General features: G+C 38.7%; 1 protein-coding gene across 5 annotated transcripts in view; it reads left to right on the forward strand.

Annotated features, from left to right (window-relative positions):
- DOCK11 (dedicator of cytokinesis 11) overlaps nucleotides 1–18,831 on the forward strand; it is a 189,445-nt gene that overhangs the window by 101,954 nt on the left and 68,660 nt on the right. For 4 of the 5 annotated variants that reach the window (XM_079910668.1, XM_079910672.1, XM_079910669.1 and 1 more), the window contains 9 exons: nucleotides 1,798–1,916; nucleotides 3,718–3,787; nucleotides 3,869–3,994; nucleotides 4,936–5,007; nucleotides 5,905–6,051; nucleotides 9,623–9,706; nucleotides 13,284–13,395; nucleotides 13,899–13,937; nucleotides 15,596–15,774. In XM_079910668.1, the coding sequence (XP_079766794.1) occupies nucleotides 1,798–1,916; nucleotides 3,718–3,787; nucleotides 3,869–3,994; nucleotides 4,936–5,007; nucleotides 5,905–6,051; nucleotides 9,623–9,706; nucleotides 13,284–13,395; nucleotides 13,899–13,937; nucleotides 15,596–15,774 (948 nt within the window). The remainder of the gene's footprint in view (nucleotides 1–1,797; nucleotides 1,917–3,717; nucleotides 3,788–3,868; nucleotides 3,995–4,935; nucleotides 5,008–5,904; nucleotides 6,052–9,622; nucleotides 9,707–13,283; nucleotides 13,396–13,898; nucleotides 13,938–15,595; nucleotides 15,775–18,831) is intronic. The other variant, XM_079910670.1, reaches the window with a different exon arrangement.

Below are 18,831 nucleotides of genomic sequence, written 5' to 3' on the forward strand. Positions count from 1 at the left end.
GCTTCTTCCTCTGTACGCCTTGTATATACCACTGTTTTACTGTTTAGTGTTTGTATCGCAGTGATTTAGTTCCATGTGTTTTCCCCACACAGTCTGTGAACTTCTTGATGGTAGGAACCATGTTTTTTTGATGTGCTTGGCAATTGAAAGTTCATTCAGTATGCCTTTGTTGAATGAGTGAATGAATGGCTTCACTGAACTGGGGGTTTGAACTTGACTGGGAAGGGTGGTGAGGATTTGGCTACAAAGTGTGAACAAAGGTAGCAGTGCATTGATATATTCAAGGAGCAGTCGAGACACCAGTGTGGCCTCGTGAAGAATGATGAGTGTTAAGGTTAAGAGTGTAAGCTGGGTCTTAAGTAACTTAGACTTAATACCTGGGTCAGAGTTTCTCAAACTTGGCACTATTGACATTTGGGGCAGGATAAGTCTTTGTTGTAAAGGGCTGTCCTGTTCACTGGAGGGTGTTTAGAAGCATCTCTGGCCTATCCACTAGATGTCAGTAGCACCCCCACCAATTGTGACAGCTCAAAAACGTCTCCGGACATTGGGGTTGGGTTGTGGCACATGGTCTCTGGTTGAGAACCACTGCCCTAGGTCATGGAGAAGCATCAAAAGATTCTTGTTGGTGGCACAAGGTGGCCTGATGTAACCCCTATTTGAGGAGGATTAAGTTTTGGAAATGAGAGACATATTGGGAGTGAGGAGGAAGTGTACATAGACCTACTAGAAAATTATTAGACTATTTTGGTTATAGGTTAGAGTTCTGAAAAAGGGCGATGGCTGTAAGGATAGAAGAGAGAGGGCAAAAGGAAGGGAAAACCTGAAGGATAGACCATGGGTTCCCTGAGCTCAGTTTCTTGCCTTATGCATCCGATTGAAGAGAGGCTGCCCGGAAATCTCAGAGGTCACTGTTGAGATGATTCAAATATAGATGAGAAAAGCCTGAAAAGGGATGCTGAGAGTAAGGATGGCAACATAGAGCAAGAGTAAGGGAAGCTATGAAAGGTAAATGCTGAGTTCCTTAGTACAGAGACTTGTTTTACCTGTGTCTATATTTCCCAGGGCACTAAATATTGAATTGGTGTAGAAGGTGCTCAGTGAGGTTTTTTTGGTTGGCCAGTTGACTAAATGATTGAGTGAATGAATGAGTGAATAAATGAATGCAGAGAGAAGGGAAGTAAGAAGGAAGACATTTTACATATTTAGCTGCTTGTATCATTTCTATGTATACACGGACATATTTCTTCTTTTTGATGTCAAGATACTAATCAGTAGAGATGAGTGTTAGCACTTTGAAGAAATGTGAGATGTTAGAAGGCAGAACTGCCTCAGCTTGTGGATGGTGCTAGTGTAAAGCCAATTATATATAGAAACACACTTTATTGAATCCCACGTAACTTCTCGCCACAAAGTAATGGCCCACTTGCCCCTGTAAAACACACGAACTTGGGGGCTGGTAGGCCCGTCTCCATTACCTCCAAACATGCCTGCTCCTCGCCCTGATTGAGTGTTGGTTTACCAAGAGTCTGTTGTCTTTATTCCAAAACCTGTTGATCCCAGTTGTACTTATCTTCAATAGAGCATTTAATATTAAATGAACTAACAGAATCTGAGTGCCAAACTAGAGATGTGGCTAAAGTAACTGACAAAGTCCCCTATCCCCTGAAGCTCGTGTTTAAAGTGAGCTTATATTCTAGTGAATGTAGTTTTCATTACTTAATTTTTTGTTGTTTCACCTTTGCAAGTTATATCATATTTTGGTTTATTTTCATAACTAATAATGACTTATTTTAGTGTTTGCATGCCATGGAGATCCAAGTCATGATACAGTTTCTGCCTGTAATTCTTATGCAACTCTTCCGAGTCCTCACAAATATGACCCATGAAGATGACGTGCCTATCAACTGCACCATGTGAGTTTCAGTGTCGTAATACCAAGAAGCAACTTTTGTTTCCTTTTGCATTTCTTCATGTGAAATATAAATTTATCTTCCAAATGAGAACCCCAAAGTCAGAAATCTAATATCAGTTTTCTCTAGTTTCATACTTCTCAGACCAGGGGACTTATATCCCCAGGGACAGATGATACCAGAAACCATAGGATAAACTTCCTCAACCAGAGGTTCTAAAGCTGCTGCATGTTAGAAGCTTTTAAAAATGTCTGTTCCCGGACGATACTTCATACCAATTAAACCAGAATCTCTGAAGGTGGAACTCAGCATCAGTATTTTTTTTTTTAAGTTTCCCTGATGATTCCCTAATGCAAGGGAGTTTGAGAACCGTTGCCCTTGACCAGTCTTGTCCAATAGAACTTTCTCCAGTCGTGGAAATGTTCTATACCTGTGCTTTCCAATATGGTGGCCATTAGCCACATTTAGCTGTTGAGCACTTGAAATGTGGCTAGTGTAACTGAGGAACTGAAGTTTTTTTTTTTTTTTTTTTTTTTTGCGATACGCGGGCCTCTCACCGCTGTGGCCTCTCCCGTGCGGGGCACAGGCTCCGGACGCGCAGGCTCAGCGGCCATGGCTCACGGGCCCAGCCGCTCCGCGGCATGTGGGATCCTCCCGGACCGGGGCACGAACCCGCGTCCCCTGCATCGGCAGGCGGACTCTCAACCACTGCGCCACCAGGGAAGCCCAGGAACTCAAGTGTTAATCGTAGTTAATTTTAATTCATTTAATCGCCACTTGTGACTAGTGGCTCTCACATTGGACAGAGTGGCCCTAGGCCATCAAATTGTACTCGAAAGAATAATGGAGTGTTCTTTTTATATGAAAACAAACAAGGATATATTGTAGAGTAGGATGCAAAATGCACCTGAATTTTGAAATTAAAACAGGAGTTTTCCAAAAAATTGTGAGCTCAGTGCTGGCTCTTTCTGGCTTTGCTGCTTCTGCTGTTGCCACTTCTGTTGAGCCTCTCTGGAGCCTCAGGGCCGAAGCGCCACACACCTCCATACTGTTTGCTCTTCTCTGCTGCTGGGCAGAGTCTGGTTGCAAATTTAAAAAGCATTATTCTAGCCCAGTTGTTCTGAAAATGTGGTTCCCAGACCAGCAGCATCAGTATCACCTAGGAGCTTATTAAAAATGCTAATCATTGAACTTCACCCCAGACCTAAAAAATCAGAAACTCTGGGAGAGGGGTGAGCACTGTACCCTCCAGGTGTTTCTGAGGCACGCTAAAGTTGGAGAACCACTGCTGGTCTCATAATTTTAAAACTTTCTATGAATCTTAGGTTTACTTCCAATTTTAGTTCATATCATTATACCTGCTCTGTCTCTCCCTTCCCTTTTCCCCCATCTGTTGTCATGCTTAACATTTTTTTCTATTCTTTTCCTTTTATTCTCACTAGAGGGGATTTCAATATTTACCTTACTGAAGGTGGTTTTTTTTTTTTTTTTTTTTTTTTACACTATATGGTAGTTATGACCACACTTCAAATGTGGTTTAGAAAGGAGATGAAATATCTGGGTTGCCAAAATAGAATATCCGTCTTTTGAACCAGGAAACATATTTTACAAGACCCTGAGCGTGTTAGATGCTGAAATCTCTGTTAGACCCAAACTAAGATGACATTTAATGCGGTCACCTCACCTTTAATTATTCAGGCAGTATGAGGTATTTTTAGGGTTAAGTATGATGGTTTTATCGAACAATCAAACTGTAGTGGTTAATTGTAGCCTGACATGCTGACTTTTGTGAATGTTGTTTCAGGGTTCTCTTACATATCGTATCAAAGTGCCATGAAGAAGGCTTGGATAATTATTTAAGATCCTTCATAAAGGTTTGTGGAGTAAAGCTTTCTTTCTGAGCAGCTTGTCTTCTGAGAGAATTTTGTCTCACAGCTCGTTTTCTTTGATTGTAGTATAGCTTCCGACCTGAAAAACCCAGTACTCCTCAGGCCCAGCTGATACATGAAACTCTGGCTACTACGATGATAGCGGTATTGAAACAGTCTGCAGACTTTTTAGCAATAAACAAACTGCTAAAGGTAAGGGCACAGGACACGGCAGGCAAGAAAAGCAGCCAGAGATATCCTTGTTTGATACCCTCCCATTTCACTTCTGGTCTTTCATCGTTTCCTCGTGTGACTTTCCTTTTCCTCACCACTTTACCTACACATCCTTTTCCCCCAAGTTCTCCACAGAACCTCCTTCATTCCCTTCACCCTTCCCACCCCATCCTGCCCACAGTCGAATGTGTAATAGGAAGAATTTTGGAGGAGATAGACCTGGGCTAGAATCCTCTATTCACTGCATAATAGTTCTGTGACCCGGAGCCTGTTACTTAGCAGTCCGGAGCCTCCACTTCCTCACTTCTAAAATATAAGCAAAGCATTTAACGTGTTGTTTCTGGCACGTAGTAGGCACTCAAATGGTGGCTCTTATTATTGTCATGTTTTTACTATTCCTGTTAATAATGGTAGAATTTCAGTTTTGGGTATTTTAGGATGTATCTGCTTGAGGCTTCTCTGTACCCTTCAAATTACACTTACACAAACACCTCTGCTACTTGGGCTGGCCCCAGTGTTGTACCAAGGGCAGGGTTGGGTCCCCCACTGGGTGCAGGCCATAATACAATTCACTGTCTATAGAGAATCTAAAAGCAATACTAAAGTAAACTAAAAGTTGGTTTGCTCTTATCGCCACATGTAGGCAACTCAAAGCAGTGTCAGTGATAAAACACCCCTCCCCACTGAGTTAAACATTCCCACCAAACAGCCTTTGTACATCACCAGCCAGCCCTAAGGTACACTACTACCTTTTTGCCAACACAATTTGAAGGTATCCTGTGGGACTTGGACAATTGCGATCACTTTAAAATGTTACTAAAGTTCAGAGACAAAATCCATAGTGATTCGTCAACCTCTGCTAAGCTTCAAGGATTTGGGTAACTATTAAAGATTGATTTGTATTTATTTGTTTATTTTAGTACTCATGGTTTTTCTTTGAAATTATTGCAAAGTCTATGGCCACATACTTGTTGGAAGAGAATAAAATTAAGGTAAGTAGGCTCAAGAATAATATTTAACATAGACAAAGAAGGCTAATCTTATTCACAGGTAGCCGTGACATGCAAATCCTCTTTTATATTTTAAGGACTCTTAGCCCTTAGCTTTTTCAATTTTGCTTAAAACAAGCAAAAAAACAATGGATGTATTGCAAAAATCTGACAGTTCATATGTTTTCAAAGTCTGATCGTCAGAGACTCTTCCACATAGTTTCCTGCGAGATATTTGCCATGTTAAATGCATTATCTTTGAAGCTTTCCCTTTGTCTTGTGGTTTTAAAATATCTATGTCAGAACATTCATTTGGAAGAAGAACAAGTACCAAATAAGAAAGAACCATTCTCTTAGAAAGGTCGAAGGCATGTACAAAGTTAAAAACACTTTATGTAATAATACATGTGCTCCTGGCATGTGCTGTATACATTTAGTCATATTTTTGAACTCTTTCGAAAGTACAAAGAAATTTTCTTAGCTATAGGACTTGAAAGCTAAGATTTGTGAAGTAAAAAATATTCACCTCATACTTAGCATTTTTATCAGAAACTTCACAGAGCAGGTTTACTAAAATTGAGATGCATGGATACATGTATACTTTGTGTGTCAGGAAAAACATGGAATGAACAAACGGATGTGTCTGTATCTCAGGAACATGATTCCAAAGCTGGGTCAGAATGACCTACTCTTGTTCATGATTTCAGTCAGTTATGGTATTAGATGTCCAGATAGTTCCTATAATGATCTAAAGTATACACTGAACTAGCCATGTCATTTTTAAGTTGGGAGAAAAACTCCAGTTAAAAACACATTTTTATACAGAATGTGTCTGAAAATAAAAACAGCAATTGATTTAGATCTTTTGCAACTCTTTTTTCTATGCCTATTTAATTTAAGCTTCCCAGAGGCCAGAGATTTTCTGAGGCGTATCATCATGTCTTACATTCATTGCTTCTTGCGATAATTCCTCACGTGACTATTCGCTATGCAGAGATTCCTGACGAGTCCAGAAACGTCAATTATAGTTTGGCTAGCTTCCTGAAGGTGAGTTAAAGGCAGCCAGCACATGGTAAGGAATTATTCTTCACCAATATGGTCTTTAAAGCCAAAGAAACAAAATTACCTACTTTCTAGAGACTCAGCTAGGCTGCTGGAGAAACTTTTGACTGAATTAATCCATCAATTCAGTTAAACAGCCATGTTTGATCCCCCACCCGCAATGGTTAATTAATTAAATCAGAGGTCCCACATAGGTGGCTTAACCAGAAGGCACGTCTTGCTGGTTTTACATGGTGTTTCTCAGAAATATTAATTTGAATGCCTTTAGGTGGGGCATGTACTTTCTAGGTTGCCACAAACCCCACCACTCCTTAATATACCCCGACACTCTTTTTTTTTTTTTTTTTTTTTTGCGGTACGCGTGCCTCTCACTGTTGTGGCCTTTCCCGTTGCGGAGCACAGGCTACGGACACGCAGGCTCAGCGGCCATGGCTCACGGGCCCAGCTGCTCCGCGGCATGTGGGATCTTCCCAGACCGGGGCACGAACCCGTGTCCCCTGCATCGGCAGACGGACTCTCAACCACTGCGCCACCAGGGAAGCCCACCCCAACACTCTTTATACATTTAAATAGCTTCTCTGACCCTGTTGGCCTCTGAGTTTGTAACTCTTGAACTAAAGGCCCAGTCTACACATTGCTAATATAATCACCATCTACTTGTTGCTAATACATGTAAATGAAAATTGTTGATTTTGGTCAGTGAGACTATTTTGAGAGATGTCAGAAACTCCTATATTTATGAAAGATAGCACGTTTCTCATTGTTGTATTTTGTTATTCTCCGTATGTAAGGGGCAGTGCTGGAATGCGATTGTTCTAGAAAGTGGGTAATAATAGTATTTGATTTGCTGCAGAGAAGGGGCATGGGTTTGTAAGGCACTTAGTTTTTACTTCTCTCCACTCCCCATCTTCTCACAGCCTTTCATCATGTCTCAACCTTATCTTAAGAACCTCATAGTCAATAATCCACCCAAGCAGTTTTAGTATCTCACATACCCTTGTTTTCTTATTAAAAATTCACAACTAGGTTTCAGATCTCCAGAGCATGATTTTCTGATGTAAGACCTCTGTTTACCAGAACTAAAACAAAGTTTTAACACTATTACATGAGCCCTTTTGTGTATTAAAAACCAAACATCCACATATCTTTTTAAAGTAAAGATGAGACTGTTTGAAATATAAAACCTCCGTTTCTTCCATGGAGTTTAAACTTAAAGTTTGCTGTGTAAACAGAATAGAACATAGTCGATTTAATAGCAGTATTTACCTCATTCAAGTCAACAAACATTTGTCTTCTATGTGAGAATCCAAAGATGTGAGAGGCTCTCTCTGTAATTATATTCCAATACATGTACAAGATCAAGCGTGATGACTGCTGTACTGAAAATACAAACAAAATACAATCGGAAAACAAGAAAGGGAGGGATTAGGACCAGGTAGTATGAACAGAGACTAGAAGAATAGTTCCCCAAGACAGGGTTGAGGGTGTTTCAGGTAGAGGATTCATGAGCAAAGATGAGATACATGCATTCAAGAATTGTTCGGGGAGGAGCAAGAAAGTCATTGTGCAGAGTTCAGGATGTGTGGAGGTAGAGCTGGAAAGACCATCTGATGCCAGATGATGAAAGGCCTTGAATGTCAGGCTGAGGGATTTAGATTCGGAGCTATATGCCATGGAGCTGTCTATATACCAGAGATTTTGGAAGAGGTGAGGAAAAAGCCAGAGTCAAGGCAACCAGTTAGAAGACCAGTCTTTCTCCCTGTCTGCCTGGCAGAGTCCATTCATCTTTTAGGCTCAACTCTTTCCTAACCTTCCCACACAGGGCTGATCACCCCTTCTGTTGTTTACCCGTCCTTTACATACTTGTATAACTTTTTATTGTGCTGTATTTTAATTGTTTGTTTGTTTATTTGTCTTTACCATTAGACAAGACTAAAGACCATATCTTATTCACCTTTGTATTTCTCTAGAATGTAATGCATTGTTTCAAACACAGATCCTCAAAATGTTTTTGGATGAACAGATAAATATAAGCCTACCTCATTAATCCAGGTGAGAGGTCATGAGGCAGTGGAAGTTGAAAGGAGAGATGAGAAGTGAGATGCAAATGGCTGATTAATCAAATATTGAGTTCCTTCTATTTCACAGGGTTACTGTAGGTACCATGGAGAACATAAGAAAAAGGGATCGTTCCTATTGTCCTCTCTAGGTGAAAACAGGAAAATAATAAGGAAAACACAAGCTAGTATAAAGTGTTTAAAGGGCCCTGTGGACCAAGGTGGTTAATGAAAATGGGCTTCATCATTGAAGAATGGGCAGGATTATGTAGAAGCAGTGATAGAATTGCTAGCTAGACTTGGCATGAGCAGAGACCCAGAGGTGGGAATGCACAGTGCATCTTGAGTGGGTGATAAGTAGATGAGCTGTATTGGGAGATAAAACTGGAAAAGTAGGTTGGGACAAGATTGTGAGTGCCCTTGAATGCCAAGCTAAGGAGTTTGAAATTATATTAGAGGCAATAGGGAACTGTTGAAAGCTTTGGGGAAGAAAGGTGACATGATTAGGGCTAGGACTTAGAGATTAATCTGGAAGCAGTTGGATGGAAAGATTAGTGGCAGGAAGACAGGTTTGGAGGATAACTGCAGTTGTGCTGTTGCAAGGTAATGAAAGCCTTAACCAGGAGAGTGATAGTAGGAAAATATGAACAACTAGTAGGGTTGTCACAGAGGAAGAATGTTTTGTAGGCCAAGACTTCACAGGGCCCAAAGAAAAACTTCACTTTTGGCCTGAAATGTTCACATAGGCAAGCCCCGCTAACCACCCTCCAGTTCACTTTGAGCTTTGAGAGTTAACCAAAATGAGGCAGTATAGCTAATAGATTACATATCAATATATATGCGTATATATGTTTATATACATATATGTGTATATATATGTATACATGTATTTGTGTGTGTATATATATGTGTGTGTATCTGTATCTTAGTTTGAAAATTATACAGTTGAGTCCCAATTCCAATGATAAGTCATTTGCCCTTTATCTCTCTCTTTTTTTAAAAAATAAATTTATTTATTTTATTTATTTATTTTTGGCTGCATTGGGTCTTCATTGCTGGGCTCAGGCTCTCTCTAGTTGCGGTGTGCATGCTTCTCATTGCGGTGGCTTCTCGTTGCGGAGCACGGGCTTTAGGCGTGCAGGCTTCAGTAGTTGTGGCACGCTGGCTCAGTAATTGTGACTTGCGGGCTCTCAGAGTGCAGGCTCAGTAGTTGTGGCACACGGGCTTAATTGCTCCGCAGCATGGGGGATCTTCCCGGACCAGGGATCGAACCCGTGTCCCCTGCATTGGCAGGCAGATTCTTAACCATTGTGCCACCAGGGAAGTCCCCCTTTATCTCTTTAAGGTCACCTAAATCTCTGAAAGTTTTTCTATTATCTGTAAAAGTGAGAATGTCATCCCCTTATTGTGGAAAAAATTTAAAATTTTTTGAATTTTAAAAACTTGACAGACCTTTAGAATTATGTAACTAACTGTTCATTTTGATTTGGTTCCTATAGCGCTGTCTGACACTAATGGATAGAGGATTTGTTTTCAATTTGATAAATGACTATATATCTGGATTCAGCCCCAAAGATCCTAAGGTAAGTTATAAGGACATAACTGCAGTGGGTGTCAGACATTAGAGTGTGAGAACAATGGTGACATTCTCCTCTGGAGGATTTGGAACTGCTGTTTTCATTTAGGTGCTTTGACTAGAGTTATACGTCAAAGCAGGGAATAATGGATAGTGTTTTGGGGGTCCCCAATACTACCCCGTGTTTGATGGTTCACTAGAATGACTCACAGGACGTACTCATGGCTGAGATTCATTACAGTGACACAAAGAGGATGCTCAGTTGGATCAATAAGGGGAAAAGACATCAAGTGGAGTCCTTGGCAATCTACGTGTAGGCTTCCTGAGTGCCCTCCCTCCTGTGAAGGGTCACATAGAGCACATCCTCTCTCCAGCAGTGAAAATTGAGCCACATGTGTGCAACATTTCTCTTTAGGGAAGCCCATTTGAGACTCAGGGCTTAGGGGTTTTGTTGGGGGCTAGTTGTGTATTTGAGGCTGGTCAAAATTTCCAGAGTCTTGGAAAGGACAGGAAAGCAGATGTTCACCATAAATCACATGGTTTGCACACTGCTGAACAGGTTGGCACAGAAGGCACAGTCTTATCATGTAGGAAATGTTTGTTTCAAGGTCTAATTTCCCACACCACAAAACAAAATCACAGGCCAATATCTTTGATGAACATAGACGCAAAAATCCTCAACAAAACATTAGCAGACTGAATTCAACAATACATTAAAAGTGTCCTACAACATGATCAAGTGGGATTTATTCCAGGGATACAAGGATGGGTCAACATCCACAAATCAGTCAACCCGATCCATCACATTAATAAAATGAAGGATAAAAATCATATGGTCATCTCAATAGATGCAGAAGAAGCATTTGCTAAAATTCGACATCCATTTATGATAAAACCTCTCAACAGTGGGTATAGAGGGAACATACCTTAACATAATAAAGTCCATGTATGACAAACCCATAGCTAACATCATACTCAACAGTGAAAAACTGAAAGCTTTTCCTCTAAGATCAGGAACAAGGGGCTTCCCTGGTGGCACAGTAGTTAAGAATCTGCCTGCCAATGCAGGGGACATGGGTTCGATCCCTGGCCCAGGAAGATTCCATATGCCGTGGAGCGACTAAGCCCACATGCCACGACTACTGAAGCCCGTGTGCCTAGAGCCCGTGCTCCACAACAAGAGAAGCAACCGCAATGAGAAGCCCGTGCACCACAACGAAGAGTAGCCCCCACTCACTGCAACTAGAGAAAGCCCACGCGCAGCAACAAAGATCCAACACAGCCAAAAAAAAAAAAAGATCAGGAACAAGACAAGGATGCCCACAGAAATTAGGCAAGAAAAAGAAATAAAAGGCATCCAAATTGGAAAGGAAGAAGTAAAACTGTCGCTATTTGCAGATGACATGATAATACATACAGAAAACCCTAAAGACTACACCAAAACTCTGTTAGAACCAATAAATGAATTCAGTAATGTTGTATGATACAAAATCAACATATAGGAATCTGTGGTATTTCTATACACTAATAACAAACTATCAGTGAAATTAAGAAAACAATCCCACTTACAGTTGCATCAAAAAGAATAAAATACCTAGGAATAAATTTAACCAAGGAGGTGAAAGACCTGTACACTGAAAACTATAAGACACTGATGAAAGAAACTGAAGAAGCCACAAATAAATGGAAATATTCCATAATCATGGGTTGGAAGAATTAATATTGTTAAAATGTTCATACAACCCAAAACAATCTACAGATTCAGTGTATTCCCTATCAAAATTCCAGTGGTATATTTCACAGAACTAGAACGAATAATTCTAAAATTTTGTGTGAAACCGCAAAAGATCCTGAATAGCCAAAACGATCTGAGAAAGAACAGAACTGGAGGTATCATGCGCCCTGATTTCAAACTATACTACAAAGCTATCATAATCAAAACAGTATGGGACTGGCATAAAAACAGATACACAGATGAGCAGAACAAAACTGAGAGCCCAGAAATAAACCCATACATATATGAACAATAAGTTACAACAAAGGAGCAAAGCACATACAGTGGAGAAAAGACAGTCTCTTCAATGAAAGGTGTTGGGAAAACTAGACAGCCACATGTAAAAGAATGAAACTAGACTGCTCTCTTACATCATAACACAAAAATTAACTCAAAATGGAGTAAAGACTTGAATGTAAGACCTGAAATCATAAAATTCCTAGAAGAAGACGTAGGCAGTAACCTTATTGACATCCATCTTAGTGATGTTTTTGTGGATCTGACTCTAAAGGCAAAGGAAACAAAAGCAAAAATAAGCAAATGGGACTGCATCAAACTAGAAAGCTTTTACACAGCGATGGAAACCATCATCAAAATGAAAAGGCAGCCTACTGAATGGGAGAAGATATTTGCAAATCATATATCCATCAAGGGGTTAATATCCAAAATATATAATGAACTAATACAATTCAACAACAACAAAAACAATCTGATTTACAAATGGGCAGAGGATCTGAATAGACATTTTTCTAAAGAAGACATACAGATGGCCAACAGCACATGGAAAGATGTTCAGCATCACTAATTGGGAAACAGATCAAAACCACAATGAGACATCACCTCATAATCTGTTAGAATGGCTATTATTGAAAAGACAAGAAATAACAAATGTTAGAGAGGATGTGGAGAAATGGGAACCCTCGTACACTGTTTGTGGGACTGTGAATTGGTGTAGCCACTGTGGAAAACAGTATGGAGATTCCTCAAAAACTTAGGAATAGAACTACCATAATATGACCCAACTTTTCCACTTCTGGGTATCTATCCAAAGAACATTAAAGCACTAATTCAAAATGATATGCACCCCTATGTTCACTGTGGCATCATTTACAGTCGCCAAGATAAGGAAATAACCTAAATGTCCATCAATGGATGAATGGATAAAGAAGATGTGGTATATATGTGTGTAAGTGTGTGTGTGTCTTTGTATGTGTATATATATAAAATGGAATACTACTCAAACATAAAAAAGAAAGAAATCCTGCCATTTTACAACGTGGATGGACCTTAAAAGTATTATGCTAAGTGAAGTAAGTCAGATGGAAAGACAAATACCATATGATTTCGCTCACATGTGGAATGTAAAAAGAGAAATGAACCAAAAAAACCCCAAACAAACTCATAGATACAGAGAACAGATTAGTGATTACCAGAGGGGAAGAGGTTGGGGGGTGGGCAGAATGGTGAAGGGGGTGTAAACTGTATGCCGATGGATGGCAACTAGACTTGTGGTGATGATCACTTTGTAGTGTATACAGATGTCCAATTATAATGTTGTATACCTGAAACTTACATAATTAAAAAAAATCCGATTTCCCAAATGCCAGCCAATGACCAACCGTGCAAGCAGGCCTTTTTAAGGTGAGCAGTCTTAGACCTGCTATGTTAACTCTTTACTGCACAGGTCACATTTTAAGGTATGCCTAAAATACTAAACACTTCTGTTTTGAAAATTAATGCACTGTATTTAATCACTAAAATAGTAAATGACTACTAAATAGGAGTTCTGGTATAATTTCTTTGTGTTTAGGTCCTGGCTGAATACAAGTTTGAATTTCTGCAAACCGTTTGCAATCACGAACATTACATTCCTCTGAATTTGCCAATGGCATTTGCAAAACCTAAACTTCAGCGAGTTCAAGGTATGTATTTGTGTTTTCCATCATTAGGGATTGTGTTTTCCTGTTTTTGGCTAGCGCTAGTATAGTGTAACGTTTTCTAGTTAAACCAGTCGATCTAAAGGTAATGTCAGAATTGTTACTATGTGAAGATAGGTTCGTTAGTGGTACTCGGCATTTCCTTCACAGTGTCAGTGGTAGTAGTCATAGAATGAAGAAATTAGGTGTGTTACATAGATTGCTGCTTAAACACAGATGTCAGATACCAGTTAAATTGCTCTCTGTAGTACTGTTTGGACTCTTATGTGAGACTGAATTAAGAAAAAACCATATAAATACATTTCTGCTGACTGGAACATCAAAAGAGAAGTATAAAGGCAGAGTAAAATAGTGATATGTACGTATTAAATTGATGAAATGCCTTCAGTTATCTCCATTGCTAGTTTTATTGAATGCTTTGTTGTGTAGCACTATTCTTATGTTACTATGTTTTTTATTTGTCCCTTTTCTTTTCATATATTAATTAGATTTTTTTTCATTTGCGGTGGACCGTTTGACTTCAGTAGGTAGGTTTAACTCGGTTCACTCTAAAGTAGTTTGCTGTCTTTAAAAACAATTGATTTCATGAATGGCTAAGATGGATGGGGGCTTTCTTTGCTTTTTAAATCCTCCCTAGCCAAGGAGAGGCTTTAGTTAATGTACCCAGAAAACCTAGGAGGTGGTGTATTTGTTAACTCTTAAAATCAGCTTGAGTGTTGATTGCTAGAAGAATCAACTTTAAAACACCGTCCTCAGAAAACAAGTTTTGGCTCAAGCCAGCACGGGGGCTAGAGGGTAGCTGTTCTTTAAGTGTGTCTCATCTCTGCCAGGCTTGCCTCCCTTCTCTCTGACCCTGCTTAATGACTGCTTGGCCACAGTTTTGGAGGTTGGCTGAAACTACCTGATTCGATTTATTCAGACCCCTGAAGTAAAAAACCTTACTACCATTGTAAAGTCGACCCAGATAAGGCCACCTGGGTTAGTCCGTACTGGTTCTTGTGCATAGAAAGTGGTTGGGATTCACAAAAGAGCATGACCAATGGCAGAAAGGATATCAGCTACCTCGGTCTCTAGGAGGGTAGCTGCTGAGCACCAGTTTCAGTGCTTGAATGCCAGCCAGTGAAAATGGAGAAGAAATATTTAAAAACCCAAGCACCCGTATTCAACTGCTCCCTTATTAGATTCTGAGCATGTATGGCTCCGATACTTCCCCCAGTATTTATTGATGGCTTGAGGAATTCAGGGAAAAGAAGGGATGAGGATTTAGGATTAAATCTGATTTAGCATTTATTAAGTCCTAACTGAATATATAGCATTATATTAAGTGCTGAAGAGGCCAGAAAAGAAATGGAAAACATATCCTTCAGCTATATGGCCTAACTAAAATTAAAGGGTACGGGAGAGGAAATAAAGATAGTAGAAATTTACCGTAGAAATGACTAAACTTGGTCACAGTCCCTTCTGATTGTGACCCAATCAGTTTATAAGGCAAGTCCCAACCAGGATATTAGCAGCTGGGATTTAAAATGGACTGAGGATCTAAAAGGAAGTGAAAGAAATAGTTTGAAGCGGTAATCTTATGAAATAAAAGATTTGTATTCGCGTGATGAATTTGAGTGAGATGAGGCTGTTTTTCTTATTGTTCTTGTACCCCATTGTATTGGGGCCGATAGAGAACATTTACTAGAACAGTCAATAGTTAATACTGTTACAGTGATTCAGTTGTCTAGTTTCTCTTCCTTTTCCTACTTTACAAATACAAACAGATAAGTGAATCAAGTATTGCTGTAGAGAATTACTCCAATTTGTAGTTGTAACTAAATCTCTTCAGATATGAAGAAATGTGTTAAAACATTGCCAAATACAGTATTCTTTCATTCTAGATTTTATCCTAAGATTTCTAAGATTTGAAAAGCATCTCGAAAAACAAAGAATTCTAGGGACTGTCTTACCGACTGAAATTATCATTAAGGCTATCATCTAGCCCCAACGATGAGTGCTCGTATCTTGTAAAATTTTGCATGCTTATTCTGTATGATAAAAGAACTGTTCATATTTGTTAATAATAACAATATAGTTCCTGCTAACATGGTCACATATGACTAAGTAATAAATATAGTGCTTTAATGTTAAAGTAATTTTTGAATATTTTTATAAATGGGTTTTAAATTTCATTATACTGCAGATTCAAATCTTGAATACAGTTTATCAGATGAGTATTGCAAGCATCACTTCTTGGTTGGTCTACTTCTGAGGGAAACCTCCATTGCTCTTCAAGACAATTATGATATCAGATATACAGCTATCTCTGTCATAAAGAATCTTTTGATAAAACATGCATTTGACACTAGATACCAGCATAAGGTAAGGATGTTCGTATCATCATCAGTATCACATTAGTTAGTTTCTAAGAAGATTTTATGTTCAAGGTGAAGTTTTCAGTAAGGAACATTACAGGAGGATTGATGAAGTTATTTTTACAAATACGTTTTGTTTCCGTTTCAGATGATTAGGTTTTAAAAATACTGTTCAGATAACTGTTGAAGAAGACACTGGTTTTTCAAATCATGTCTAAAGAACAGCACAGCCGCTTCATGATTTGTTACATAAACTAGAATTTTTTTTAAAAAATCTTACACGATTATAGCCATGTGCACTCTTTCAAATACACGCCTTAATATATATCCTTAAATATATCTCCCTAAATAAATGCTATTATTGATTAGTAACTGATTAATAGTGACACATTAAGTATGTCCAGTATATAAAAGATGTAAATATGAAGTTTTTCTTCTTACTGAAAAAATGTAGGTGTGGCTGTAAACCTTCCATACATTACACACTGTCGATGTGTGAAGGCCACAGCTGCAGTTGCTTTTTGCCGCACCTTTAACTTAATATCCGGGGATGGAGGGTATATTCAAATCTTATTAACATTATACCCTATGGGCTTCAAATAGTAGATGGCAAACTGTATGGATTTAGAATAACCTAACTTACTTACCTGGCTCAAGGTAACATATTATTTCATAATTAAGAATTTGTCCCTTTGTTTTACATTCAAATTTAAATAAAATTATCATGTCATTTATTTACTTTGGAAAGCTGACTTGGAGATAGATCTTATTCTTTTTCTACAGTATTCCCATTTGTCCTTAAAAAACAGAAAATGCCTGCCAGCTACATCCAATTAGATTTCTTTAATTATGAAGATTTGTTTTACTTACAAATTTTGCTAGTTTTCTTCATATAATTCTATCCTAAAGTAGACTTAAACCCTTTAGCTTTCAGATGTTATTACTTACTGCAATTTGCATCGTTTTTTCCCACATTATAGTTATAACAACATACTCCCATTTTGTGTGGTTTGCTCTCTTATGTGCCACTTTTTGTGTGTGTGTGAATGTTGATATTGACTTAACGTAAGTTAACTGGCATAATATATCTAAATGAAAAGATATCTTAAAGTCATCCATTCAAACCAAGCTTTGTCAAAGCTTTAAAAATGCCAGTTACCACTGGGCTCTGTTTGTACCTAGTAGTAGCGGAGGAAAATGTCTTTAGCCATGATTTCAAAGAATTTGTGGGAAAAGTACAAAATGAAGTTCCTGTTCTTAAAGCAGGAAGTTGTATTTTTTCCCCTGCCTCCTTAGATGAAAGTGAAGGAATATCGGATTTCACTAGTGTCTTACCTAGAGGTAGGATTTTAAATATTTTATATCACATATTTGCACATTATTTACTTTTTAAAATTCTGAGAGCAGTATATGTACTCACATGCACACACACACATCACTGTTGTTATCTGTAAATAACACTCTGCCTCTTTGAGTGTTTGAGGTTTTAGACTATGGGAAAGATTGAGATGCCAGCCTCATTACCCTTTTCAGTAATTTCTAAAGCCCTTTCTTTGTTCAAAATCTTCTGACAGGTTTTAAGTGTGTATAGGATTCTCCCCAGTAAAACTTTGCTTCATGGACCTGCTTCATTCCCTTTCTCTGTATGGTCCAAAGACTTCACAGGTGGCCTGAGTAAGAGGTCATTTGTCAAATATTGATACATTCACTTAAAACATGTTCACCATTAATGATGATGCCAAGGTGAGGGCAGAGAGGGGAGCTTTGAGCCCCTATAATTTCCATTGGGTCCCCCAAAGTGACCCCAAATAAAAATACAGTCAAGAAAAAAATTCTTCCTGTGGAAAGGCTGCTTTGAGACTAGATCTCCTAGTCACCGCCACCCCCCATTCCAACCATGTTGCCTTCCTCAGCCTCTCCTCTAATGAAATGATGGAGATGTCACTGGTCCCTATTATGTGCTACTCAAAAACTGCTTTGGGAGCCCTCCTAATACCATGAGACATCTTTCCTACCCAGAACAAGAATATCCAACATCTAACATTTATCCTGGGGTCTGTGTTAGTTCCTGTACCACTGCAAGTGATGTTGACTCCTGAGAATTGCAATTTCTGCTTGGACTGTGGGCAGATTTCTTTTCTTCTTTTTTTTTTTTAATGGTAATCTTACACACATGTTAAAAAAGAGAATCAAAATGCCTCCCTCCCATTCCTTACCTCCATGCCTCAATTCATCTCTCCAGAAGCAACTACTGTTATCAGTTTCTTATATAAACTTCTATTTTATGCATGCACAAGCCAATATGCTATATATATGTATATATATAAATATATAATAGAAACCATTATGCATTTTCCTTTTGTCATTTAACAATATAGCCTGAAGATTTGATCTGTATTTATTTTAAATCTGCATAGTATTCCATCATATGGATATACCTTATTCTATTTATCTAAACTGTCTTCTGTTAATAGATTCTTAGATGGTTTTCTGTCTTTTGTGCAGACAAAACTTTTAATGTATTTGCCCTGACTGCATGCTTTCCTGTGTTCCTGTTCACCTGAGAAAGGTGTAGTATCTCCTTCCCTAGTGATCATTCACTATCAGAACTAAAATGAATTCCCATCTAGAAGCTATAATGTTAATAATAGTAGCTAAAATTTATTGAGGACTCACTATATGCCAGGCACTGTGTTAAACATTCGCTTACATGAATTAATGTCACTTATTATCCCCATCTTACTAAAGAGAAAACTGTGGTTGTGACTTGATCACAATCAAGTAACTAGTAACAGGAGAGCTGGAATTCATGTGTCTAAAATTCAAAATCTGTGCTCTTAACCACTAGACTGTACTGCCTCTCAAATCTTAAGTGGGACCCTGGAAAATTAGAGAACTGCCGAGAAAGGGTGATGATGATGGTGGAAACTCTTGAAATCAAAGCCATGTGAAGAATAAAGGAAAGTAGTAACAGCTATTTAGCCTTGTGAAGAGTGAATTAAGACAATTTGTGGTAATTGTCTCCAAATATTTAAAGGGTTGCCATGTAAAGTGCAAGTGGGCT

Source organism: Stenella coeruleoalba (assembly GCF_951394435.1).
Source record: "Stenella coeruleoalba genome assembly, chromosome: X".
Taxonomy (NCBI): domain Eukaryota; kingdom Metazoa; phylum Chordata; class Mammalia; order Artiodactyla; family Delphinidae; genus Stenella; species Stenella coeruleoalba.